Raw genomic sequence first — 27,375 nt, 5'->3', positions numbered from 1 at the left:
TGGGCAGGTTTCAGATGGAGAAGGGAACCCCAGGAGCAGAGGAGATCCAAGATCCCCGTTTTGAGTCAAAGAGGTTTGGGTGGGAACCGGTAGAGAATTGCTGACTTTCGGAGGGTTTTGTCCAGCACGGCTGTCTGCGCTCAGAGGAATCTCAGCATCCTTTGGGTTAACTTTTCTGACGGGAGAGGTTGGGATGCTGGGATAAGCAGGGAGCCAGCTGTGTCTCACAGCTGGCCAGCTGCCGGTTTCCTGCGCTGTTAGCGGGCGAGCAAGACGCCTGCTGCCTTCCACACAGAGCAGTGTCAGTTTTGCTGAAAAACTTCACCCCACTGAATTCTCCCTTACATATACACATCTTTACTGGCTTTGTTTTCAGGTTGTTCCTGTTTTGATGCTGGAAGGAAAAACCCTAAATAAATTCAAAAGATAGCTGAGGGAAGGAGGCTTCACTTGGGTTTTTCTTTGATAGGTACCTTTTGAATGCCATATTAAAAGAAAGGAAAGGTCTTTTGGTTAAAGATCTGAACTGGGATCATGTTTTTGGCTTCAGTTCCTGATTAGCCCTGAATTTCCCAGTAGGTGAGTTAGGACCCCATTCAGAAAAGTGTCTAGCTCCTCTGTAGACAATGAAATATCTTCCTGGATCTGGCTTTTAATCTGTATGGGTCTCAATTACCTTTCTGGGAATTGAGATGAAAAACGTCTTTTTTAATGCTTGCTGTTTGTTTTCTTGCCTGGAAGCTATCTGGAGGACCTGAGAGGGAGATGAAGGTTGCTGAATGTGTTCCTGGTAGGTACATGAGGGAGGCCACATGGACTCGGTCTTCCACAGTCCTTCAGATAAATCTGTGTTCAGGAAGGAGTAAGCATGTCTGACTCCTGCTACTGAGTGCTGCAGACTGTGGGTGCCTGCTCAGTTAGCAGAGAGGTGTTGGGGCTGTGCTCAAAACACCCCTGGAGGTACCTGCATATCTCTACTGCCTGTGCAAGAAGCCAGGGTCTGGCAGCTCTGGGCTATGGGAGATCTGGATGGACCAATGTTCCTGCCTAGAACAGCAATTTTTGTGCTCTTAGTGTGCAAGCCCTTCAGGACAAGGACCATCGCTTCTCATGACTTTATGGTGCCAAGTGCAGCACGTCTCTCCATGCTCTCATAACACGAGCGATAAAGACGCGTTCTGGCCGGGGATCATCTGTCTTTGTTCTTTTCCTTCTTCAGAAGCAGCTTCTTCCATGGCTTTGTGCAATAGCTTCTTTTATTTTTCATCTTATCGTGGCTCAGTTGTCGTGCCAAGTTGAGGCAGCCATGGCACCGTTCCTTCTCGTAGGCGGTTTGCTACAGCTGAGCAGAGGAGCGCAGGAGAGGCCATGGCCTACAATCAGTGCAACCTTTTCATCCAGAGACAGGGAAGAAAATGCAGTCAATCAAGTTGCTGTTGTTTTTAACGTAGTACAATCGTTCAGTCTGTCATGAGCAAATGCAAATCGGGAGCGCACTGGCGAAGCAAATGAATGCAAAACACAGAAATCAGTGAGCCGTGTTTTCTTTCGAAGCTGGGCTTTGATTTGTGAGCAGGATTGATTCGTATGGGAACGGCTGATATGGGTCTTGCCCCTACACAAACACAATCTGTCCCGTGGCCGCTCCACTGGAGCCGAGCTGCCCAGGAGGCACCTGCCGTGCCCCATGGGCCAGCCAGCTCTGCTAGGATGTAACCCAGTGTTTTCACATACATTATTTTTGGGTTTGATTTGCTTCAGGAGGCTGCCCTGTAAACAAGCTGGGTTCAGAAGTTGCTTCTTGAGCAAAACCTCAGCTATCCAAGCAGTAGGAACAGGGAGCATAGCTAAGGGCAGTCCTTGTTTCTTTTCACAGCTGGTAGATATGATAGAGAATGGATGGGAGGCCTTCACCAATCAGAGAGGCAGCTGGAGATACCAAAAACATCTCAAATGTCCCCAGACACATTTGTGTGGGCAACTGAAACCTACCTCTTCCCCAAAGAGGCAGCAGAGCCTAGGGAGCTGCTCGGCTATGTGTGAAGTAGACATCTGGGTCATCAGCTGGATCTCTACATATGCTCTGCTGACTGCGCTGGCTATGTCTCCATTGACCTTTACAGAGCTGAGCGCCTGGTGCCCTGCCCTGAGATACCTTGCAGGTGTCTTAATTTAGACCTGGATCTCCTCCTGAAGTGGAAGGGCTTCATTCCTTAGGCTCCCAGTGCCCCAGGGTACCTGACCTAACCTCCAGCAGCTGCTCCAGGAGGTCATGGTTCTCCTGGAGGTCCACCATTCTCTCTGCCACCCCTTGTGCCATGGTGGAAACAAAGCAGTGCTGATGTCAGGTCCAACACCCCGGCAAATCCTTTCTACCTATTCAAACAGGGGAAAAATAATCCCACACCAGAACAACGGTATCCTATCCAGTCTTTGCTGGGCTGTGATCCCACACTTTGCTTGGCCCCCGTGAGCATGGATACCCTGGGAATGGGGGTTCATCCCACCTAACTGTTGATAACTACAGCTTTGCTCTTTTCATAGTCAGTAGAGAGATAGAGACACTTCAAGGTGTGGATTGTCTGTATTAAACCTCCACTGACGGTGAGAGGAACCCAGCTGACTAGCACACTTACTGTTCTATCCAATTATATAGTTATTTTGTTTTTTCTTCTTCCTTTTCCTTCTAGCTCAGACGACACGATGACAGACGGTGACACAAATCTCCCAACTATCGAGAGAAAGCTGGGACTGCAGATATGGGGCATAGAGGTATGACAAAAGGCAATGATGGCATATGTCCTCTGCATGTACGTGTGTGTGTATATGTTTCAAGAAAGAGATATTCTTGAAGTAATCTGGGTAGGAAAAGAGGGTGTTACAGATAAGATACAGTGCGAAACAGAAGACCCAGCTTCTCCCTATGCAACTTTCAACATGTTACTGCTTTGGTTTCCTGCTCTGTGAAACAGGAATAATATTGACTAAGGAAATATGAACGTGGTGGGACTGAACCTGTTCTTCCAGCACTGGAGGCTTTCTCACCCCCTTCAGGAACCAATGCAAGGCTGCATTAGCACGCCAGAAATAAATTACCTTTTTCACCAAGAAGAGGGGTTATGCATAGGTAACCTTAGTCTATACCAGCAGGTGCCATGGGGAAGGCACCTATTTTTGCAGCAAAGGCATCTATTTGTGCTTCATCCTTATCTTTCCCACTCTGATCAACGGGTCACTGCAGGGAAAGATACTGCAGCTTGCGAGGTCACCTTCTGCTTGCGGTGGTCTTTGCTTTTGGTTTGGAGCCAGGCTGTACTCAATTCTGCCTTTTTCTGGCCCAGTTCACCAAGAACATTCCCCTGCAATGAGAGGAGACTTAGAATGAGGTCCAGAGTCCACTCAAGGGAGCAGTGGGAGGGGGCTCCAACATGTGTCTCAAAGTGGTGGTGGCCCTCTACAGGTCCCAGCTATGTTCCAAATATCACAGGGTCTTTGCCTTTCCATTTCTCTCCAAAGCACTGTACTAAGCTTCGTCCCAGAGGATCTGTAATTAGAGACGTGTTGGTTCACAAGGGCCAGGCTGGTATGCTGGGAAACAAGTCAGGCCACCAGAAGAATGTATGTCTCTAATTCCAGGGAACCACACAGCCAGTTCAAGCCCAGGAGCTCCTTGTGTACTGGTGGGTGGCACATCCAGGCACCTACACCGGGCAGGCATGGCTGGTTAATTGTGCACTTGTACCAGATGAAGTGTGCAATTAGGGTCTGGAGGGGTGAGGGACACATCAGTGTCCTCAAGTCTGTCTTTTCTCAGCACTGCTAGTTGCTATGAATCCCTGGCAAAGTGGTTATCCTAACAAAGCCCTGAAAGTTAACCTTGAACTTATGGGTACGGAGTAAAACCATGCCCCAAAACTAAACCTGGGATGAGATGTGCTCACTCCCCTGGGAAATTCCCTACAAATGCAAGCTCTGGCGCACTTCAGCCTGACCACTTAAGTCTTCTTGCTCTAGACCTACAGGATTGCAGAGGGGCAAGGAGAGTAAAAAATACTTGTCAATCTGGCCAAGCAGCATTATCATTTGCCCCTCTCATCCCTTAGTACTTTTGGGATTTCTCCCAGAAGTGGCTTTTCCCAGCCTATGAGCACAGCCCTGGTTCTTCCTTCTCCAAATGCTAATTGTCACTAGTGTTTCATGCTCCCCATCTGTCCTGTTTCACACCCACCAACTTCTGGGTCTGAAGTTCTAGCAATGACCCAAACACTCATTTTCTTACAGAATATGAAGATGGTTCCTGTACCTGAAAAGGCTTATGGGACTTTTTTTGAAGGGGACTGTTACATAATTCTGCACGTAAGTAAGGCTAACAAACATTGGTCTCTTTGGCAGGCAACTGGTTCAACCCTTTTTTTTTAGCTCTGACTTGGATGCTGGGTATCCTCACTGATGAGAGCAGCACTGTGGGTAAAAGTGGTTGTGCATGTGTGTTTATCATCTAATCACACACCTGAATTTCATGTGGCTGTTGCAACAACACTGTATGTTTAGTAAAGCAGAAGTCCAGAGGAACCATTCACTTAGTAATTCATTGAAATTATTTATCTTCTAATTAACTGAGTCGTGTCCAGACATGGCAAAATGGTCAGTACATTCCTGGCAAACTAAATCAAGGCCCGCATTTGCATGACTTATGGGAGTCTTTGGGGGATGTGAGAGGTGGCCAACTGGAGGGTCTCATTTTCAGCAGAGGATGTGGGTTATGGAGGTGTGCCACCTACTCTGCATCACGCAAGCAGCAGAGAGGCTCTGCAGCCCTTCTCATGTCCCCATTAGGACACTTCATCTGTCCCACACAAATTTGGTTCAGACCTGCTTGCAACCAGCGGAACCCAGGCTAGCCAGAAGCATGAGGAACTTCTGAGAACCAGCTACTCTATGGGTTGTGCAAACTGCCTTGTGTTCCCAAAGCTGTCTGGAAGGATGATGTGTTGCACTCAGCTCCTAGAATTCCTTCCAAATCTCTTCATCTGCATGGAGCAATCAAGACCCATTGTATCCAAAAACATCCATAGGGTGGAAACCAGAAGCATTTCCCACTTCCTGGGTCTGAGTGTCCCACCTGCAGACATCTCCGTCAGTCAAGAGACAGCAAAGCCTCCACTATCCCACAATAAACAAATGCACATCCACTATACGTCAAGCTGGGAAAGCAGGCTGCGATAGCCATGCAGAATGAGTCTCCTGCTCTAATTCACCTTGCTCATGCCTTTATGCTACCTTTTGAGCGCTGAATCGATTTGGTAGCAGCCACTCAAAGACATGCTTAGAGCAGAATACGAGTGTCCTTGCAAGGAGCTGACTATAGATATCAGTATAGATTTTGATGCTCACAGGCTCAGCTTATGTTGCAATAGCTTCCCCAGGTAGAAGAGCCTTTCATCAGCCACTACTCTCCTTGGCCTCTGCAGATGGGAGGGTAAAAATACTTGTCTTTGCATCCTGCATCTTCGGTGGAGGCTCTCCAAACAAAGATCGTCCGCTGGACAATGGGACTTTGATCGTCTTCAGTAGCAACGTATTGAATTGAGCGATTTTGCCACAAATTAATTATCTGTGCCTAGAGGAACTGAGCTGTATTTTATTCAAGTTCTGCTGTGTTTCGCTGTGGTATCACTGCACAAAGCAAATAAACAGAATTTAGTGTCAAATCCAGTTTATAAAATGAGCTTTTATTACCTTTCCCAGGTGTCCATGGCAGGGTTTAACACAGTAGGTGCTGAAAAATAACTGGCACAACTCGCATAACGATAAGGACACCTGTTCTCAGATCGCTTGCCTCCTCTTTCTAGGCTATTGGGTTTTTCTGTAATAAGATGGATCACAGCATGCACACACAGGCGCAGCTTCATTTGGAGTTATGTCTGTTTTGCAAGTCAGCAGGAATTCAGAAGCAGTTTGTGTTACCGTGTAGTGCGATATGAGAAAGAGAACAGGAAAAAAAGGATAGTATCTCCAGGCAAAAAAATAGCAGTGTACATTACATTTAAAAAGGTGATCTATGAGAAGAGTCTCCTTTAAGTTTTAATATCAAAGTCTACAAAAGTAGGACAGGTTGAACACATTAATTTTTGTAATAGCATAGGTGCTCAGTTTTCCTTGATATCAAGAGTTATAAAAGAACATCAGATAGAAACATCCTTCAGTTCAATATGTACATAAAACCCATAAATGCTCTCCTGAATAAGGTCCCTGGCTCCAGGCTGAGCTCCCAGGGAGCATCCTAAGGCTCTGTCCCATCTCCCCTTGCCCAGGAGAAAGGCAGAACTGGGAAAGGCCCTGGGAAAGGGCTCCATGGTCACTTGGTTTTGCCAGGTCTCCCCGCCCAGCGATATTATTTGAAACACACATATGGGCTGTGTATTCATCCTGACTCATCTTTCCCACTTCTTCCAGACCAAAAGAACCTCTCGCGGCTCTGCTGTGGATTTGCATTACTGGATTGGCAAGGATTCATCTCAGGATGAGCAAGGTGCCGCGGCCCTGTACGTCACCCAGCTGGACAACGCGCTCAGGGGGAACCCCGTGCAGCACCGGGAAGTGCAGGGACACGAGTCCGAGACCTTCCAAAGCTATTTCCGCAATGGCATTATGTGAGTAGCGTAACATACCCTGCAACGAGGTGGGTTGTGGTCCCTGGGGTTCCCTCTGCTTTTCTACATCTTGGAGCCATCAGCATTTCAAAAATCTGAAAAATATGGATCAACGTTGAAGTTCGTCAAAATTCAGAAGAAAATTTTCCCATTTTGAAAGAATTATTTATAAGCATTGAGTCTGGAACCATGTCATTCTGTTCTAGTGGTCATTTTCCCAGATATTTGCAGTAATTGCATCTTAACCTCCTGTTTGTTCACCCTAGGGTCTTCCTTCCTCTCCTCCACACACTTTAGATTAATATACCCATTCAGGGCACTGCAGACTAATATCCACCTTGAAGAGAAGTGCTGATTTGGCTCATACTGGGAGTAATATTCCTGTAGTGGAAGGAGAGTGTGACTCTGAACTTCTGCCATCTAAAAGATGCTGTTGAATCCAATCCTGTGGTCTTTGCTCACTTTGGGGTCTTTGGAAGGTGACTCCAATAGCCATCCTCCAGGAGGACCTTCATTGGCAATGAACAGCCTAAGTGCCCTGCTCTTAAACAGCTGAAGAAAACTCAGATGAAAATCCATCCTCGGTCAATACCCTATATCCCAGTCTGACTTTTGATACCTCTGTATTGTGCATCTCTACAACCTCTCATGAGTGTCCTCAGGACTTTTGTGAGACAGAAAAGTGCTTTTACCCTCATCTTACAGATGAGTAAGGGACAATGAAGGACTAAAATTCAGACCTTCAAAAACATGTAGGTTTAGAAGTCTATTTGGAAGCCTATCTGCCTCTGAAATCAGTATGAGTTAGACTTTGTCTTGGTCTAAACCACATCCCTAAGGTCAATCAGGAAGTCTGAGGCAGAATGAGAAATTAAATCAGGCTCTTTCCACACCTTGACAGGTGGACTAATCACCAGAGCATCCTGCTGTGGATATCTTAAACTGGGCCAAACAAGTCTAAAGTAATGTGAACCACTCACATGCCTGACCACATTTGCCAGTCTCTTCCAAGTTATGATAAAATACATGTATTACCCACATGGCAAAAACTACAAGACTCTCAGCAATTGTCTCTTTTTCCCATAAATGGCAATTACATTGTGTCAATTATTACTGTAGTATGAACATTGGATCCGTTTTCTAAAATGGTCTAGGATATGTGGAAGTAGGTTAAAGTTGCCAAAAAAAAACCCATTAAAAAGGCTCTGGGACTTCCTTGGGGGACCACGTCCTCTCATGATGTGATTGTGTTTTCATTGCAGAGTTGCACAGAAAGGAGGGGATGGCATCGTGCAGTGAGGCAATACAGCGCTAACAGCAGCTATTGCAAAATGTGTGTTCAGGGATGGGAGAACAAAATTGGTAGATTAAATCTGAGAGAAAGACACTGTCCTGTACCTGTTTATGATAGCATTTTGTTCTGCTTATGGCAACAATTTCCTTTCTCAGCTACTTTTAATAGAATAACTATTTTGAAAAAAAAACAAAACAAAACCAACCAAACAAAAAATTTTAGCAAAAAGTCTGTTTTCTTCAAAATCTGTTTCATTTTTTAATTGAATGTTTATGGAATATTTCAATTCTGAGATGCCACTGCCATGGTTAATGTGATTTTCAGTTTGGTTGAACACAACCAACATCATAACTGTTTCCATTGCCATCCCTGACCTGCCTGTTCATCTACACGCCTTCTCCCAAGATGCACAACAGCAACACAACACCATAACCGGTGGATGGCCACTGTGAGGAGTCATGGTCTGATCAGGGACCGTGAGCAGCAGAGTAAGGCAACGCAGCATTTGACGTTCCATTTTTAGGACTTTGAGGTTATATTGGTTCTATAGTTTTTAGTTGTCACCAAATGCTTGAGATGTTCTCAGAGGATAGAGAGGAAGGTGTTTTCTAACACTCTTACTCTTTATTCCCTGCCGCACAACAGCTACAAGAAGGGAGGAGTGGCTTCAGGATTTAAGCATGTGGAGACCAATATGTACAACATCAAGCGTCTTCTTCATGTCAAGGGGAAGAAGCACGTGTCAGCCACAGAGGTAAGAAGAGGAGCCCTCTCTCCTTATGGATCATTTCTCCCTGCTTCTCCTCCTGCACCCATTTTTGACCAGGTTTGCCTGCTAGATAGCTCATCTCTGCCCAAGGACCCCTACTACAGCATAGTTTTCAACACCTCACTTGGGGGTTTGGTATTATCATGAGAGAAGCCATTGGGCTCAGTGAATAGCTGAGTGCTAGAAAAATGAACATGTCATTGCAGACCAGTTGCTACGTCCCCAGGGGCAAGTTCGCAATGGCTGTGACTTGTCTCCTGCAGCTCTTGTTGTCCTTCCCCGTTTGCCAAACTTTCATTTCCTCGTGACAGGTAGCGCTTTCCTGGGACAGTTTCAATAAGGGTGATGTTTTCTTGCTGGACCTTGGGAAAGTGCTGATTCAGTGGAATGGACCCAACTGCAGCATTGCTGAGAAATCCAGGGTGAGTACAGGCAAAACCTACTTAGTTTACTAGTGATATTTTTTGATGCCTGGGAAAAAATAGAGAAACAGCGCTCAATGTTTGCACAGTGAAAATCTCAGTAAAACCAGCAACACAGAAATGAACAGAGAAAATCATGGTAAATCTTCTACTTGTCCATCTGCTGGTATCAGAAGCCCAGGGAAGTGCTTTGCTCCAGTTCAGCCCTGGCCTCAGCTTGGGTTTCGTGGGCAGCTGTGGGCACATCACCAGCTCCAGCTGCAGAAAGGCATCCAGCTCCCTCTGGGGAGGTCCATCTCCATCCCTCCGTGCCCTGTAGTTTGCATGACATAGGACTAAAAAGTCAGCAACATCAGTAGGTTTAGCTGCAGTAGCTACCCCAGGGGTAGATGGATTTTAATTTTTTTTTTACAGCATGACAGGGAATTTCAGCTTGGTCAGTATGAGACAAGTGGGAATACGTAACCTAGGTGTTGATAGGTCAGATCCATAGCTCTTAAGGCACTTTGCAAAGGGGTCATTATCCTTATTTTACTGATAGAGGAACCAAGATACAGAGATGTAATAATGCAAGAGATGTCAATGGGTCATCAGCAAAGTTGGTGGCCAAACTCATAGCCAGTGATTGCACACATTAAAAGGCAGACAGGTCTGCTCTTCACGTGGTGTCACCTGAGGAGCGAGGAGAGGGGGAAGCTTCATAGGGAAGGTGATTTCCCAGGACACAAGAGTGGAGATGAAACAAAGAAACCCTCAGGACACAGAGGAGGGGGAGCAGGTAGAGGGACGGCTGCTAGGAGGAGCAGGCCATGGTTCATCTCAGGCCTGGCAACCAAGCAGGTCATTTCCTAGGTCTAACAAAGAGAGGCCCCTTTCAAAGCTATTGCGGTAAGAGTCATGGGAAAAAAGAATTCAATGGAAAATGGAGATTTCAGCCTAATTAGTTGCTTGGCATTTCACGCTGCTTTTTTCACAGAAAACATTCATGTTTTTTGAATACTTGAAACATTCAAATGTAAAATGTCACCACGGGGCACCCAGGGTCCTGCAGCTCTGCAGCATCCAGCCTTGTTGTCCTCAGCATGTGTGCATCTCCCTCCCAGACCTTCCCACAAGATCATTGGACCTGCTTATCTACAGTCACACATAGGCAATGCCTGTTGTGGCTACCGCGCCCCTGTGCCCTGCGGGAGCAAGCACCAGTAGTGACTACAAAAAGCAATATTTTCCTGAGAGTTAGTTAATACGCAGGCGTTATAGACACATTTTTAATAGCTAAATTTGGAGGACACTAGAAGCTTCAGAGAGCTGTGGTAATGTGGCTTGGGCTGTTGGTGCTCAGTCATTGCACTAGGTCAGAGGCTTGCTGGATTTGGTGTCTGCATCAGGGCTTACCCCCTGCTGATCCCTGTGCAGGGTCTTGCGCTGGCTCGCAGCATCAGGGACAGCGAAAGAGGCGGCCGCGCTCAAATCGGCATCATTGACAACGAGAAAGACTCCCCGGACCTCATGCAGATCATGAAGATGGTGCTGGGTGAGAGGCGCGGGGAGCTCCGAGACGCCATCCCGGACGCGAAAGCAGATGAGCTGCAGAAAGCAAATGTCCGGCTCTACCAGTAAGTCTGGGGATGGGCTTCAAACCCTATCCTTTCTCATGGAGAGCGCTGTGAGGCCTGACTCTGCTCGGTGACTCTGTCTTTCAGTGTCTACGAGAAGGACAATGACCTGGTGGTGCAGGAGATAGCCACCCGGCCCCTGACACAGGATCTGCTCCAGCATGAGGTGAGAGAAAGCCATCAACCCTTACAGCGAGAAAAGGATGCTGTGGCTTGCTTTGTTTTCAGCTGAGCACCTGTTTCAGTAGGATACCCCGTTTCCTGAAAATTAGCAGCCCTTCCATCATTCAGGTTTATCAGGTGTCCTCTGAAAACAGGACAGCTTAGCCCTACTACAACCTCAGTGGCCAGAGGTAGGTGGTGCGTTGAAGCTGCTTTAATGAGAGATGGCAAATTGACCCCCTCAGCCAAGGATGATATTAGCTTGGCAATCAGAGTCAAGGAGAGCTGCAGGCCAGGAATAAACTCCAAATGGAAATAAGACTTCTTAATACCTGATGTTTGAGGATAGCCCTCCATCTGCAGAATTCAGAGCAAATAAATAGTCTGCTCACAAAATCATGAAGACATGTTTTCCTACTGCAGTAAGTGGCTGGTCTCAGTGACTCACCCTGGAAGGACATTCTTTACAGACCCTCTGTCCAAAGGCTTTCAGAAAACACAGGCTTTCCTAATATCCTTCTGGCTAAAATTTGGCAGAGAATTGCTCATCCTTGATTCTCTGCAGTGCAAGCCAGCCTATTCCAAAGCAGTGTTTGCTGCAAGGCTCCAGCTCCCTTATTCACCCTGGTGTCAGCCTTGTTAAATCTCAGTTTCCTTTTACAGGCATATGAAGCTTTTGCTTTTCTTGTCAAAGTTCAGTTTGAAAAACAAGGAGCCTTTGGTCACACAGTGGGTTGTCAGTTTGGAGCACCAGCTCTCTGCAGTGGAGACAGGCTTGCCTGGCAGCCATCTCATCCCATTCGGGTTTGGGATCCTGCTGCGTTCACAACGATGCAACACTTTTAGCTCCAGATCGGGGGCACAAAGCAGTCATGCAGAAGAGGTCTAACTTGGACTTTTCCTGCTCCTTTAGCGTCAGATTTGGCATAGATGAGCACCACCATCAGCAGTGCTGAAGCACAGCAGGCTGAGGATGATATTTCAGCATTCGCTTCTCCTGGAGCCTTTTGGAGCTGGTGTTCCTGTTGGTTTGGGAACATCTCTCATGAGATGGTAATGGCCAGTTTTGAGCAATGCCTAAGAAAAATACATATTTTAACTCACAATAGTTAAAGGGCAGCTGCCTGGATCAGGTGTGCTCACAAGGTCAGCGTACCCATGAACACCTGCACTGTGGTTGATGGTAGTTGTAGTCTATTTATGAACCACAGTAAATCCATCCTCTGTTGCCTCTGCTAATGGTTGCACCAGGGTTAGAGCTCTGCAAGGCAAGGACATGAACTAGATCTACATCTAATCTAAATCTTCAAGAAAGATCCAACTTGAGTAGGCTACAAATGAGGACCTTTGCCTGCACAGAGTTTTTTACATCTGTTTTTTCTGTTTCACCTCAGGACTGCTACATTTTAGACCAAGGTGGTTTTAAGATTTACGTCTGGAGAGGAAAAGCCTCCAGCCTGGAAGAGAAAAAAGCAGCCTTCACTCGAGCTGTGGTGAGTTGTAATGCAGTGCAAATAATGTCATGGGAGGTTAACTAAGTGCTAATCTAGATCTGACCACTACAATTAAGTGTAGGTCTTGAGGAGCTGGCCTGTGTAATAACAGAGAGAGAAGTTAAATATCTAAGGGAGGCATGATGACGTAAACACAAAATTGCTAGTCACTAAATTGCACTAGAACTAAGACCTGCCACTAACACTGGGAAGAAATTCGTTAAAGAAAAGAAAGTATAAAAGAAAATACTTTGTTACACAGTAAATGGTTGACTTCTGGAATTTGTTGATTCAAGAGATGGTGGAGGCAGAGAGTATCAGCAGGGTCGAGATGGGATTAGACAAATCCATCATCAACAGGTCCATAAACAGATGTTAAAGGGGCTCTTATATCCTCTCTAACATCCATGACCCAATATTGTGGTTGCTGGGGAGGGTGAAGGGATCACACTGAAGACAGCCACCAAGCTCGTGTGCGCTGACTAAACAGCATCTCTTAATGCCACTGTTCCAGGCAGCATGGACCACTGCTCTGACCCCAAAAGGCATCTCTTGTGTTCCCAACCAAGAGTAACACCTTGGGCAAGTCAGTGGGGAACTTGATTACTTGGGATCTCTGGAAAAGCCAGACCTTTTATGTGGGTGCTACAGACCTCAACCGCAAGTCCATTACAGGCCACAAGTCTTTTTCACAGCACCAGTGGGTCTGGGCCCAGGTTCAGCATGTGAATTTGAAGATGATACAGGGCCATTCCACTGGGTAGAAAGAGATCTGCTATTAACAGCTATTAATTCAGATTGGCCAACCTGAAGCAAGACCAGGGCTCATGTTAAGGTAGAACACAGCAGCATAGTGCTCTGGCACCTATGCCGCTCCTCCAGATGAGCTGCCATGCAGTTATTTTCTGGCAGAGCATGCCTCAACACTTCCTCTCAGAAAATATTAGCCTCAAGGGACACTGAGCGAGTAAGGCATTTGGTAGCTTTTTTACAAGTTGGTGTGTTGAAGTGAAGGCTACAAGGGAACTTAGCTTTTAATTCATCTGTTCACTTATGTGAAGACCATAAACGGCCTCACCTTCAATGAGATCTTACTAGGAGATCCCGAACTTCAGTGGCCTCATCTTCAGTAAGGTCTTACCTGGAGATACCCAGCGTCGATATCGATTGCACCTATTGTCTTGGAGAAGAAAGCTTAGAAAAACTTTGCCTTAAAACTTATCTCATGTTCCTCTATGCTCCTTTCAAAAGCTTAACTCAGATGCTTTTTAGTAGGCAATCAGCTCTGCAAATTCTGGCCCTGAGCTACACATGTAGAACAAAAGATATCTCTTTCTTTCAGTGTGGCAGGTGGGAGGGATGGGAAGACCATCTGCTCTGCTTTTCCCTGGGGGCAGTGTGTGGCTGCAGCATTTACAGCAGAAGATGAATGCTCAGAAGCCCACAATCAGGCTCCTTCCCCGAACCGCGGCTGTCAGCACTGTACCTCCAGGTCATCCTGGAGTCTACTGAGATAAACACAAGAGCAGTTCCCAAAACTAAACAATGACTTTGGCATTGTGGCAAAACACACATCCTTTTCTTCCCTCTCACAGCGTATCAACCACCTCTGTCAAAGTATTCTTTTAACTCAATAGTAGCTCTATTGCAAAGAAATAATTTTTTTTTTAGGGAAAAAAAAAAAGAAAAAAACACAGAGATTTGTGAGAATTCAGTCCCTTCAGAGCACACATCATGCTCTGGGGTACTTAGCTGCCTCCATCCCTTCACTACTTTGGCATGCATGCTCTCTATCATGCTACAGGGAGGACAGTCTTCCTATTTTAGAGAGGGAAAAAAAGTCTGGAGAGAAGCAAAGAACTGAACTAGGCTCTTGGGTCATGGGCACACCCCATCACTGCTCTCTCCACTCCTAGATCTGTCCCCAGAAGCCATCTATGGAGCTGTCTGAGATAGAGGAGGAGGCTTTTCCTTAGACCCAGAGTGAGATTTTCTTCAAGACTAAAGTGCCGTGTAGAGATTAAGTTTAGGATGTGATCCTAACCCTAGGGCTAGGGTTCAGTCCCCTAAACATAGAAATAAACATGGATACTACAGTGAGAGCTTGTAGATACCTCCTTTTATACATCTGAATGCAAGTCTTGGGGTGAATCCTGCCCTTGTTCATGCCACTGTATTCGGTGGGGGACGTGCACTCTTTGGGCTGGTTCAGGTCCACATCCCTCTTCTCATGTCTGTAAAAAGCTCAGTGTATCCCCACTAATGTCCTTTTTCAATCCCACTAGGGTTTTATCCAAGCCAAAGGCTATCCTTCATCCACCAACATTGAAGTGATCAATGATGGAGCAGAGTCAGCCATGTTTAAACAGCTCTTCCAGAGGTGGTCAGAAAAGGATGAAACGCAAGGACTGGGCAAAGTCTACACTACTGGCAAAATTGGTGAGCGTTTGGCCTGGATTTGGCTTTCCTACCTGTGCTAAGCCACAGCTGAGGGGAACGTCATTCACATTAATTGTCTCCTGCCTTCAGTATCTTGAAAATCTAGTGCACATTCTTCTCATGCCTTGTATTTTTCACCTTCTTCAGTAGATGCAAAGGATTCAGGAACTGAACAACATTCAGAACTGCTGAGGCTTCTTATATGAACCAAACTGCCACTTATTCCAAATGTAAATGTTGGCAGAAGATCACTCTCATCTGAAAAATTGCATGCAAAATTTCACACTTGCAGAACTTCCTAATTTTCTTTATAAAGGGCTAATGCTGAGCCTGATAAGGAAGTGTTGAAGAACATTCTGCTTTCATGTACGCTGGCATCCACCCAAGACCCTCCTGACGTCAGTGGAATTATTCTGTATTTACACTGGGTGTAAACGGTGCCTCAATTTATCAGGCTGCTGAAGTGAATATTACAATGCATTAACCCCAAATACCGAAGAGAGAGAACTTGTTGATGAGTGATGGGATGGTGACAGAGATGCTGAATGACTCCATCAATAATAGCTTGAGAGCTGCAAACCTCTTTCCCTTGCAAGTTCTCTCTTTTCTCTCCACCTCTGTCTCTCTCCGTGCTGTCCATAAATACTCTCTCTTTTTATCATGAGCCGGAGAAATGTAGCCATTTTATTTCTGAAAGCGACATTTTAGAAGGAGAGAAATATGTATAGATTTGGAAAACAATTATGAATTTTCAGTCAGGAGACAACTAATATTTTGACCAGCCAGTCGTCACTGGAACGCGCTATACGGCCAGTTGCCAGCCTGTAATAGATCAACACTGGAGTGTGTGAGCTCTTGCTTAAACCAAAATCAGCATTGGCTTACTGGCTTCTTGCAACTGCAGACCAGGTTTTTCTCATGTGTATAACGATTGTGTGTGTGCGTAAGGGTGACGCAGAGGGTTTGTACGTTACTGTGCATTCACTGGGTTCTTGTTTGTATTCTGCTGGTGCATGCAGCCAAGGTGGAGCAGGTGAAGTTTGACACCACTCAGCTCCACGCCAGACCGGAGCTAGCTGCTGAGCAGAGAATGGTAGATGATGCCTCCGGGGAGATAGAGGTGAGAGAGCTCCTTTTGATAACAGGGGATGCAATAATCAACGTGTTTCCAGACATCTCTGCCATTTCACACACAGCGGCTGTACGGAGCTGTGAAGGTGTGCCCACCTACCCTCCCCAAGGAAGCATGGCTGCAGCCAGAGCAAAACGCTTGCAAACTCTAATGCAGCAGTTACAGTAGCTCAGGGGCATTTTCCTCCAACCCATGACCAGCGGAGCAAAGCAGTCACCAAGATGACTCCTCTCCTGCCATGTGTGTGGGTTGTGAGACAGATACAGTCAACTCCCTTCTCACACTGTCTCCCAGTTAGGTCCATATCAACCAAACTTGTGCAGAGCAGAGGCCCCTCTCCCATTCTTGCAGCCTCCCATGGAAGATGGAGTCGGTTGAGAGTGGGGCTAAGAGGGACCTGGGGGCTACTCCTCCTTGAGGGCCACTGACTGCTGAAAGTCCATTAATGGCACATGTATTGTGACAGTCACTGGAGAGACCTGACTTCGCCAGCAAGCACTTAATCAAGCGCGGGGAACATAGGCTGGCTTCCAGGGAGAGAGGAAGGGTTATCTTTCCAACTGAAGAGCTGAACTTAAGTGGTCTGCCAGCAAAGGGGCTGTGCTTTGTCTTCACGTTGACTGCACTGCTGCTCACCAAGATGTTTCTTTCACTAGGTGTGGAGGATTGAGGACTTGCAAATGCAGCCAGTGAATCCCAAGACATATGGGCAGTTCTACGGGGGTGATTGCTACCTGGTCCTGTACACCTACCTGAGATCAGGCAGGCCTCACTATGTCCTCTACATGTGGCAGGTAAGTCAAACCAAAGCAGAAGGGGCTGTTCTGTGTCTGCTGGAAGCATGAAACTGAAGGAAATAATTACATGCAAAAATCCCAAGCATCCAGAAGAACTCACATGCCCTTTGCTCGTCAGTTGTCCCTTGCAAATATCCCAAGTTGTGCTTTGTAGCATGGACACTCTGAGCCCAGTCGGGCATCAGACTGAGCGCCAGCAATGTCAGACAGAAATAGTGAAGGATTATGGGGCTTACAGTGCTGAGGTCAAACCTTGTAGTCTTTCAGATTGTCCCTTACAGCCTTAGCTCCTGGAGTCATGTGAGTATATGAATATCTCTGCTTTCCTTTTTAAAGCATATTTTCCTCCCCTGGAATGCAGAGAAAAGCTTTGAAAATGGGTTGCTAGAGGCTCCAAAACCTGAATGCAAATGCAATTCAAACATCTTGCAGTTTTAACTCTGATCTCATGATATTGTATGCAGGGTTTGGGATTGGCAAGATGTTACATTACGCAGAGCTTTATACCCTTCACCTCATCACGTTGCATGTGGTCTCTCTCTCTTCTCCAGGGTCGCCATGCCTCTGTGGATGAAATCACTGCCTGTGCCCTCAATGCCATCGAGCTGGACAAGAAGTATGGGGATGAGGCTGTGCAGGTGCGCGTGATGATGGGCAAGGAGCCCACACACTTCCTGGCGATCTTCAAGGGCAAGCTGGTCATTTACGAGGTAACATGGCTTTGTGCGCGTGGGCAATGGAAGGTGCAAGGACCAACGATGGCTTGGCAGTTGCAATGGAAATAGTCCAGAAAAATGGGCTGATATTCAGGAAAGGAGCCTGCCAGGTCTGCATGGGCTGGCAGATGGAAGTGGTGGAATGTTTCTACTACTTCCCAAGTAGTCTGAACACCATATGCGTACACACAGTCCTGGACTGACCCAGACTCAGCTGCCCACCCCCGAGCTCGAGCATTAATCTTTCCAACTCTATCACAAAATATTTCGCAGAATGACAATAAGACAATTCTGCTGTAAATGACAGATAGCGCAATCCAGACAGGGTCCTCCAAAATATCATACAAACAGTTACATGATTTGAATTGTCCCTGTCTGAATTATATCACATTAACTACTAACCCACTTCACTTGCTGCTTTAGCTGCCAACATCTGTGGTGGAGACATTGCAAATGGCTGGGGAAGAGGAGGATTGCCCTCGGCTCTCAGTGTTGGTGCCACCATACAGCTTCTATGGCAGATAAGCTTCTATGGCTAAGCCAAATGCAGCTGGAAATCCAAGTCCAGCTGCCTTGCCCAGTTTACATGACAAATGCTTTGCAGAGACTAAGATCTGATCATATTGAACTTGAGCATCTTGATGGGAGCTGGTCAAGACTCAGAGTAATCAGGGAGAAATGTGGAAGTTATGACATGTGGGGTTTATTCTGACCTGGAACCAGAAAGTATTTGGATTTCCTCACCTGCTCTGTGCAGGACCATGGTCTGTCATTGCAGCAGCATGAAGGTCTGTGAGCCCAAAAGCCTTCTTCCTCAAACCAGTCGCACCCTGGATTGGCGTGTCCTTCTCACCTCCCAGCATCATCCTTCCCTCTCTTTCCTTGCAGGGCGGCACAAGCCGGGATCAGAAGAACACACCCGAGCCGGTGATCCGCCTCTTCCAGGTGAGGGGCACGGACGAGATGAACACAAAGGCCACGGAGGTGCCGGCCAGGGCCTCCTCGCTCAACTCCAATGACGTCTTCCTGCTGACGACCAGCCAAGTCTGCTACCTGTGGTGCGGGAAGGTGAGACCGCAGTGAGTCCAGGGGAGGCAGCTGAAGGAAGCCGAAATTGCTGATGTGGGGCTTGAGTCTCCTACCTCCACTGAGCTGTGGAGGTGTATCCTTGGGCAGATACCCCATTAATTTCAATAGAGGAAGGTGCACCCAGGAGAAGGCTCCGTCTGTGGAGGATCAGCAGTAACACAGCCCTCTCTCTACAGAAGTAATCCATCTTGGGGCTCACCTCACCTCATTTTAGATGTTCATACAGCTTTCAGCTGAATAAAGCACCCCAGATTCTCCAGCTGTAAGATATTAGCCAGGATTAGAGCATATTCATTTATCCTGTTTTAGTCATGTGCTTCAGGATGAGATGGTATGATTCTGTGATTCTAAACCGAAACAGAAGGGTTGCCCAGAGAAGTTGCAGATGCCTCATCATTTCAGGTGTTCAGGGTCAGGTTGGATGGGGCTTTGAGCAACCTGACCTAGTGAAAGATGTCCCTGCCCACAGCAGAGGGGTTGGACTAGATGATCTTTAAAGGTCCCTTCCAACCCAGACCATTCTATGATTATATGAGTTTTGCTCCAGATGCCATTGGCTGCACTGAATGTCCCTTCAAGGACTAGAAATGGATTCTGAGTGACGAGCTCAGATGAGACCCTCAAAACCATTCAAGCGGGTCTAAAACTCTCCAGAGGAGGGCAGGACCAAGCCAGCTTTTCCCCATGGGTAATTTTTGCCAGTCTGGCCCTAACGACCTCAATCTCGTGTCCTGAACACAGGGATGCAGCGGAGATGAGAGGGAGATGGCAAAAATGGTCGCTGACATCGTTTCCAAACGGGACAAGCACACCATTTTGGAAGGACAAGAGCCAGCAGAGTTCTGGGAAGCCTTGGGAGGCAAAGCACCTTACGCTAGTGAGAAGAGGTAATAGTAACCTGCTTGTTCTTCTGGGCTTGGCCAGGCAACACTAATCAAGGGATCAAAACTTTGCTGGAAAGCGAGTAAGCACTTTGATACCATGTCCTCACCAAAGGGAGCACCAGGTCAGAATATCACCAAAAGCTTGGTCAGAAATCACACTGAGATGTCTCTTTCCTAGTTTTTGGGTCAGGCCCTCTGTGAAGTAGGAGCTCCAGATCCAAACCCTGCAGAGAAGGGTATGCTACACCCTCCTTTCCCCACAGTAAGTCCATCCTATATCTTGTTGTAAGGGCTCCGTGAGCCATATGCTCCATTTCCACCATTATTAGCTTTATGGGCAGCCCCAGAAGATTCATGAAACTAAACCTGCTTTTGAACAACCTGGATTTCTCCAGCCCTCTGGGCAGGTGACGTGTTCCTTTGCAACCAAGTGATCTGATGTGGCTTTCACCTGACAGCAGGCTCATGTCCACAAAGAGAGAAGGGGTCTGCTTTTGCCCTCTTTGGGTGGAGAAAAAGTTACTTTTAAAAGTTATTAAAATGGTCCAAGAATACCCTGAGACCTGACATTGCCATTGCCTGACTTTCAGGCCCTCAGATGAGTGTTGCCATGTTCCCACCTCTTCCATCAAGGTCACGACAAGTAGCAGCAGGGCCCTGCGGTAAACTATGAGCGAAAGGTTTCCATCTCTCTTGTTTTTTCTTTCCCTGCCATGCATGAGGAAGGTTTCAAGAGCAAATCACACACTACCAGCCTCGCCTCTTCGAGTGCTCAAACCAGACGGGCCGATTCATCATGACAGAGGTGGTGGGCTTCTGCCAGGAAGACTTGGACGAAGATGATGTCATGCTGCTAGACACATGGGAAGAGGTCAGTACTGACTCCCCCTCCCCTTCTCCTCAGACATATTTTGAAACAGGTTATGGCCTAATTTGTTTGAATCCATCATTCACCGTGAAACCGAGGGTAGTATGCCTTCTGTCCCATCTCCAAACCCTTCACAATGCTTGGTCAGACAAGCAGGCCTATGTCCAGTCCTTCTCACCCAGGTACAAAACATGAGTGAGGTAATATTTCTAGCTCCAAGGCAAGATGAGCTAGACCTGCTCCAGTCTTTGCCAGCTCATACAAGGGGGTGGCACCCAGAAACCCTCCACCTCATTTCCCAGCACCAATGGTGAGGACTTGCTTTAAGACTATTGGAAACTGACTCCGAGGGGTTTGCTTTCTGAGGCCATTTGATTTTTTGGCTATGCAAGGACTGAGTTTAGCTACCCTGAAGCATGTGAGAGCTGTTTTCTGAAATATTTATGCTTTGGGCCTGTCTCAAAAGCAAAATCCTTCTTGGCTGGGAGGAAATCTGGGATCAGAATGCCAGGGGACTACCGGGAAACAACAATTCCTGTCTTATCTCTGTTTCAGTTGGCAGGGGTGAACAAACAGCCGTGTCTGCACAGGTCCTAACTACTTACTGATCTTCACCACCTTCTCGCCTTGCAGATTTTCCTTTGGGTTGGCAAAGCCTCCAACACATATGAGAAGAATGAGGCAATTGCCTCGGCTAAGGAGTATCTCAAGACCCATCCGGCAGGGAGAGACTTGGCAACTCCAATAATACTGGTGAAGCAGGGCTACGAACCCCTCAACTTCACAGGATGGTTCAATGCTTGGGACCCCTACAAATGGAGCGTAAGTTGCTGGAAAAGCCCTGTGATGTGCACACGTGTTCAGCGGTGTTTAGAGGGTGTTATTGTCAGTCAAATAATACTACTGTCCTCTATGGTACATGGAGCAAAACCTCGCTTGACAAGTCCTGAGCTTCACGGCTTCCTGGTGCTATCTGAGCAGCTTCTACTCCTTTGCCAGCAAAAAGTACCTGTTTGGTGAAACTGAGGCTTTTGCAAATATACGTAAATGTGCTTGAATTCCCAATATTCACATTCTTATTTTAAAAAAGGTTAGGTTTCAAATCAGGTTTGTGATTTCAGCCAAAAATGGGTTGGGGCCACTAGTAGTAAAATCAAGTTCAGAGCGAAAACAGAAGCACCCCACATCATAAAGAAAATTGAAAAAAAATGTTCATTTTTCAAAATGCAGCCACAGAGAAAAATTTATGACCCAGCTTTAAGATCAAACTCTGGCAAAACGAAAGATGCAAGCAGACAGGTCTCGTGTTCAGGTTTGCAGGCTGCCTGTCGGAGCCCAGGAGCTCCTGAGCAAGGTCACCCTTGGTCCCTACAAAAAAATCCTTCTTCTCAAAAGGTGATTTACAAATACCAGCTCCCTGCTATACAGAAATGGAAACCTGCCTCATGAGTTGCCTGGTAGAGAGAGAGGTCCTTTCTCTCCTCTTTCAAACACACAGGCTTCAAGTCATCTCAGGAGTGTAATGCAGAGCAGAGATTTGCTCACGGGGCCCGTGCACGGGGCCCCATCAAGTGTTGTCAGGACCCGGGCTCCAACCCTGGTTGTGCACAGCGTGGTCGGATGGAAGAAGGCGCAATGCGCTCACCCCACGGCCCAGCCGGTCCAGCCAGCCTGGGGGCTCGGTGCTGCAGCACGGAGTGTACTGGGGATAAAGGACAATCCTGGAGGGGCTTTGGTGGTTAATAGAGCCAGAGCATCGGTTCATAGCAAACGGTGAAGTGGACGCAATGCTGCCAGGCTGTGCACCTAAATTCCTGCCACCCGATGGCACTGGTGTGCACGATTTAAGACTAAAAAAAAAAGAAAGATGATGGGCAGCTGGGAAAAGCTCAGCTCCCAGGTAGTGTTTTACCAGACCCGTCCCCAGCAAGACTGTCCCTTCTCGCTCCTGCTTTATCCTGTGAACATCAGTGTTCAGCCCGTTCACAGGCAATCCCATCTTCTGGTTGCCCAAAGGGCTGTGAGTGAATCATAGAATCATAGAATCATAGAATCGTTAAGGTTGGAAAAGACCCTTAAGATCATCGAGTCCAACCGTTAACCTATCACTGCCAAGTCCATCACTAAACCATGTCCTCAAGCACCACGTCTATCTGTCCTTTAAATACCTCCAGGGATGGGGACTCATGAAGTCGCATGCTGGAGCCTGCAGGTGGGACAGCGGGGCGATGGGGCGATGGTCCCCAGGGGACTTCACGCCGCAGGAAATCTCATACAGAGATATTCTTTTTTTCCTGTAGCTGGGTTTGCATCGTCTTTGTTTGCAACTGGTGTGGTGGTAGAAAGCCTGTCTTGACAGCTGGACTTGGACAGATAAGACAGCAATTCCCAGAGCACTGACCCTTAAAACACTGTTGATGTTTAGAACAAAGGTCAAAACTTGTTTTTTTCTGAGGAACTGCTGAAAAACAAAGATACAGCTCATAAAATATGTACCTCTAAAAATATCCCCTGTAGGCAGCTTCAGCAACTACAGACAAGCAATCCAAACCGTTGACATCCCAGAAACATCTGGTGTGTGTGTTCGTTGCTCAGTTTTGGGTCTAAATCTGTTTGCTCTGCAGTCCATGTGTTTATGTTGTTTGTTCTTGTTGGGGAACTTTGTTGGATGATTCTGTTAAGAACTGACATCTCCTGGCTGCTTAGGAAAACACAGTCATCAGCTTTGCCAATATATCTAGTATATTCCTTTTACAGGAAATAAGAGGTAGCTGGTAATACATGGCACCAAATTACAAGAAGTCAGGGACTGAGGCTTTGAAAAATCAGTTGCTTTAGCTAAATGAATCAAGGAAGGGAAAAAAAGGAATATTATTTTATCCCAAATTTTCATGCATTGCAAGATTAATTTAAAATTTAAAAGATTTAAATCCAGCAGTAAATATGATTTCTCTTTCTTTGCCTTCTGCTTTCTGAAGTCTTGAAATTTCCTGGTTTCACCTGTTACTGTACAACTGCAAAGGCTAAAGTCCATTTGTTTCTTTGTTTTCAAGCGAAAGCTCAGATTCTGGCACAGTCTTCTGATTCCATGAGCTGGGTTTTGCAGGAGGCACCAGCTGCCACCTCAATGGGCACTAGCGGGCTTTAAAATTCATACGATCTCCTCACCCCATTAAAGAACAGGAGTGTGTGCTAATTAAAGGCAGCCCGTGCTTCTCACAACTCTCTTTCTTTACCTTTAGGATGGCAAGTCCTATGAAGAGATGAAGAACAGCTTAGGAGACGTGTCAGCTATATCTGAGATCAAAGTGGTGAGTGGCTTCTCGACCGTATCGGTGGGAAACACCTGGGTTTAAACACCACCGCGTCCCCCGGCCTGTTCACACGAAGGAGAGGACATGATGATCAGAGCAGGCGTGGGGACCTCGGGCTGTCAGGATCAGAGCTGTGCTCCTCTGTGGAAGGCAGAGGGAGACATGATTAATAACCCATAAATACAGCCAGATCTCCTGGGCCTTTTCCAGTCCTGTGCAGAGGCACCTGTGGGCAGGTGACTGGCCAGCTGCTTTCTAAACCGCGTGCGTAAATAAAAGTGTGTGCAGCTGAGTGAGTGTGCAGTTAAGCATTGTATGAGTAATTTGCAGTGCTGTGGCCCCTGAGACCCTGGGAGATCCTACAAAACACAGAGGAAACAAGGTCATAGAATCATAGAATCACAGAATCGTTAAGGTTGGAAAAGACCCTTAAGATTATTGAGTCCAACCGTTAACCTATCACTGCCAAGTCCACCACTAAACCATGTCCTCGAGCACCACATCTACCCAGCTTTTAAATACCTCCAGGGATGGAGACTCAACCACTTCCCTGGGCAGCCTGTTCCAATGCTTGACCACCCTTTTGGTGAAGAAGTTTTTCCTAATATCCAACCTAAACCTCCCCTGGCGCAGCTTGAGGCCGTTTCCTCTTGTCCTATCACTTGTTACTGGGGAGAAGAGACCGACCCCCACCTGGCTCCAGCCTCCTTTCAGGCAGTTGTAGAGAGCGATAAGGTCTCCCCTCAATAAGAATAGGAATAAGAATAGGAATAAGAATAGGAATAAGAATAGGAATAAGAATAAGAATAAGAATAAGAATAAGAATAAGAATAAGAATAAGAATAAGAATAAGAATAAGAATAAGAATAAGAATAATAAGGCCCCAACAGTCCCAAACGGGGTTGCCGCATGGGATCGGTTCTGCCCTGGGCAAGGGCAGGAGGAAGGCTGGAAGGAAGCGTCAGGGGCTCTGAACCAGGAGAGGTGGCAAGTCAGGGAGGGGTACACCGGTAACGTAGATGTTTTAGACACGGCAGATATCTAATCTCACCTTCTGTCCTCCCACATGCACCTTCCCCTGCTGTTATCTAGAGAAAAATGAGAGTACTATAAGTATCGTCAGTTATTTCTGAGGGCTCTCATCAGTGTTGTGCTTTTAGCAGTCCTCATATCCAGATGTAACATGGATGGAGGTGCTGGACTAATGTTTTAGTTCGGACTTTCTCCTTGCCGCTTTGGAGCAACAGACCAACAGTCAGTCTGTGCCAGAAAGTCCTCCCAACCCCAACAGAGAAAAAGATCCTAGGGTAACCCCCAAGATGATCTGCCAGAGCTTCTTGTCTTGACACGTTTTCCTCCATTTGGCAGGACCTTAACAACATCAGCCTGAACAAGACAACCCTCAGCACGACCACCTTGGCTGGTTCAAGTACAGCAAGTGCTTCCCCAGAGTATAAATCACACTTCAACCACAGCGACAGCAACAGCTACAGCAACAGCAGCAACTACAACAGCAACAGCTCTTCCCTGGTGCCTAACGGCGAAGGAATTTACACCCGAGAGGTGCTGATGAACAAGACGGTGGATGAACTTCCAGAAGGGGTGGATCCCACTAAAAAAGAGGTGACAGCATTACTGGTTTGATGCCTTTGTAGCTTAACCTAGAACTTAGTCATTGGCTACGTGTGCTAATACTTTAGGCTATTAAGTCCTGCTTCAGGCTCAAGGAGATGCTAGCTTGGATGCATAGGTCTCATCGAAAAGCAGGAGCTTCATGTGAGAAGAAATTGTGGTAGTTTTACCCTAGCTGAGGTTTTTTTTTTTAAGAAAAATTAATTTTAGATAGTTAATTTTCAAACTATTTTCTTCTGGTAGAGTTGTTTAATTCTGCCACCCAACCTCTGTCCTTGGAGGGACAGAGACTCAAAAGTATAACTGCTGCGAGACAAGGTGACGCAGCTGAGAATGAAGCCAGGAGTTGCATTTTGCTTTGTTTGTTTTAATTTGAAACTGCTTCCAGAAGGGGTCTCTTTTTGTGTCAGAAAGCTTGCATTTCAGCAAAGCCCATCCAGGGACAGGGAGGGACGTCACGTCTCCAATTTCTGATCAGCCCAAGGATTTTGGCAACGTCTGTAGCTGAGTCCAAGCAAGCCACTGTGGGGGACACAGGGGGCCGATTCCCTCTGCTCTCTACAACCCATGTTTGACCAATATCTTGCCCCAACAGATCTCCTGGCAAAGGCCAACACCCACAGCCAGGGAGATGACCCATGGCTGGGCCAGCAGCTCTGCCCCGCAGCAAAACCCACGTGCTGATGGTTGTATTTCAGCTGGGCTGTACATGAGTGCTTTCTTTTACCCAAAATGCCACAGAAAACTCAACTTCCATTTCCCACAGGGTCTTTCTCAGTATCACTGATGAGCCTGCTATCTACAAAACTTTCTGTCTTTCCAGCAATGGGAGTGAACATTTCCAATGGAATATTTGGGTGGGGGAACTGAGCGAGGGGAAGATGCTTTCACTGTGAATCACTACCCAAATCTTTGGCCAGCAGAACTTCTCCAGCACACCATTAATTGTTCTGGCCTCAGTATGATTAGCAGGGACCAAATTCCAGCCAGAGCATGCTAACCCCTCAAAACCAGGGCATCCCTTTGGGCTGGTGGGCTTGTATTCCCCTGGTGCTTTGAGAAGCGGGATGAGGAACGGTTGCTGGGATGTTCCACTTGCCACCCCAAGGAGAGGCAGCGGGACAGGAGCTGTTGACCTGGAGTCAGGGGTCAGCACTGGCACAGTGAGGAAGGGATGCAGCCGATGGAGGTGTCCCAGCCTCTGCAAAAGCCGAAGCTGACCTCTCCTTGCTCTCTCCTCCCACTGCAGTACTATCTCTCTGATGCCGATTTCCACGATATCTTTGGGAAGTCCAAGGACGAGTTCTACCAGATGCCCAAATGGAAGCAGCAAAACGAGAAGAAGCAGTATGGACTCTTCTGAGACCGCAGGGGCCATCCAGCATCCAGTGACTCTGGGACCAACCCTTGCTCTCTTAGGAGCTGCAGGGAAGAAGTACAGACATTTGCTCAATGAACCCAACCCAACATCTCAATCAGGCCAAGCTCCAATGCAGTTATGCCAGCAGCCACTGTTAGGGGGATGGCTCCTTTCTCCCTGCAAACCCTGAACCTAAGGAGGCAAAACCTTTTGCAGGAACGACTTTGCCAGATCTTTTTGCCTCTTTTTGACACTTTATTGCTGATAGCCATGAAGGCAAGCGTGTGTCACACAACCGTATTCTAGCCTCTTCTTTCCTCTCCCTTTCGCAAATTGCCATGTGCACAAGGTCATGATCTTCCTTCATTTGTAGAAGTTTAAAACTAGGCAAAACAAGGGCCATTTGCAGCTGCTATGTAAATTCTGGGTGGGGAGAGGAGGGCGGAGCCTGAGGAGGACAGAGGGGGAGCCTTGAGGTCAGGAACAAGGTAATGGTAGCCAGATGCGTGATGGGGTAGCCCATGGGGTGACACCTGCCAGTTCTGCCCTTTCTTACCTTGCAGAAAAACTGCTTGCCAAAGAACAAGAGTCAGTTGTAGACTGACATGCAGCGCCCAGCACAGGTAAAACAAATGAGAACGTGGCTTGGAAAAAACCCACTTATTAAGAACGTATTTATTAGCTGATCTATTTCAAGAGGATGATGAGACTAAGGGCTAGACACAGCTGTTGATG

At 46.9% G+C, this 27,375-nt stretch overlaps 1 protein-coding gene across 1 annotated transcript; it reads left to right on the top strand.

The window, feature by feature from the left end:
* Positions 1-2,703: 2,703 nt before the first annotated feature.
* Positions 2,704-26,643, top strand: VILL (villin like; the record flags this gene model as incomplete). Its single annotated transcript, XM_082315293.1, has 19 exons — positions 2,704-2,772; positions 4,282-4,356; positions 6,457-6,653; positions 8,593-8,701; positions 9,028-9,138; positions 10,555-10,754; positions 10,842-10,920; positions 12,311-12,409; positions 14,695-14,848; positions 15,868-15,968; positions 16,637-16,774; positions 17,329-17,487; positions 18,382-18,561; positions 19,324-19,469; positions 20,193-20,337; positions 20,968-21,156; positions 23,577-23,645; positions 25,017-25,271; positions 26,530-26,643. The coding sequence occupies 19 exons, from the start codon at positions 2,704-2,706 to the stop codon at positions 26,641-26,643; spliced, it is 2,589 nt and encodes an 862-aa protein (XP_082171419.1).
* Positions 26,644-27,375: the final 732 nt, after the last annotated feature.

The sequence above is a fragment of the Platalea leucorodia genome (assembly GCF_965183815.1).
Source record: "Platalea leucorodia genome assembly, chromosome: 1".
NCBI lineage: Eukaryota > Metazoa > Chordata > Aves > Pelecaniformes > Threskiornithidae > Platalea > Platalea leucorodia.
The sequence above is the reverse complement of the archived record's forward strand: the minus strand, read 5'-3'. Positions and strand labels throughout refer to the sequence as shown.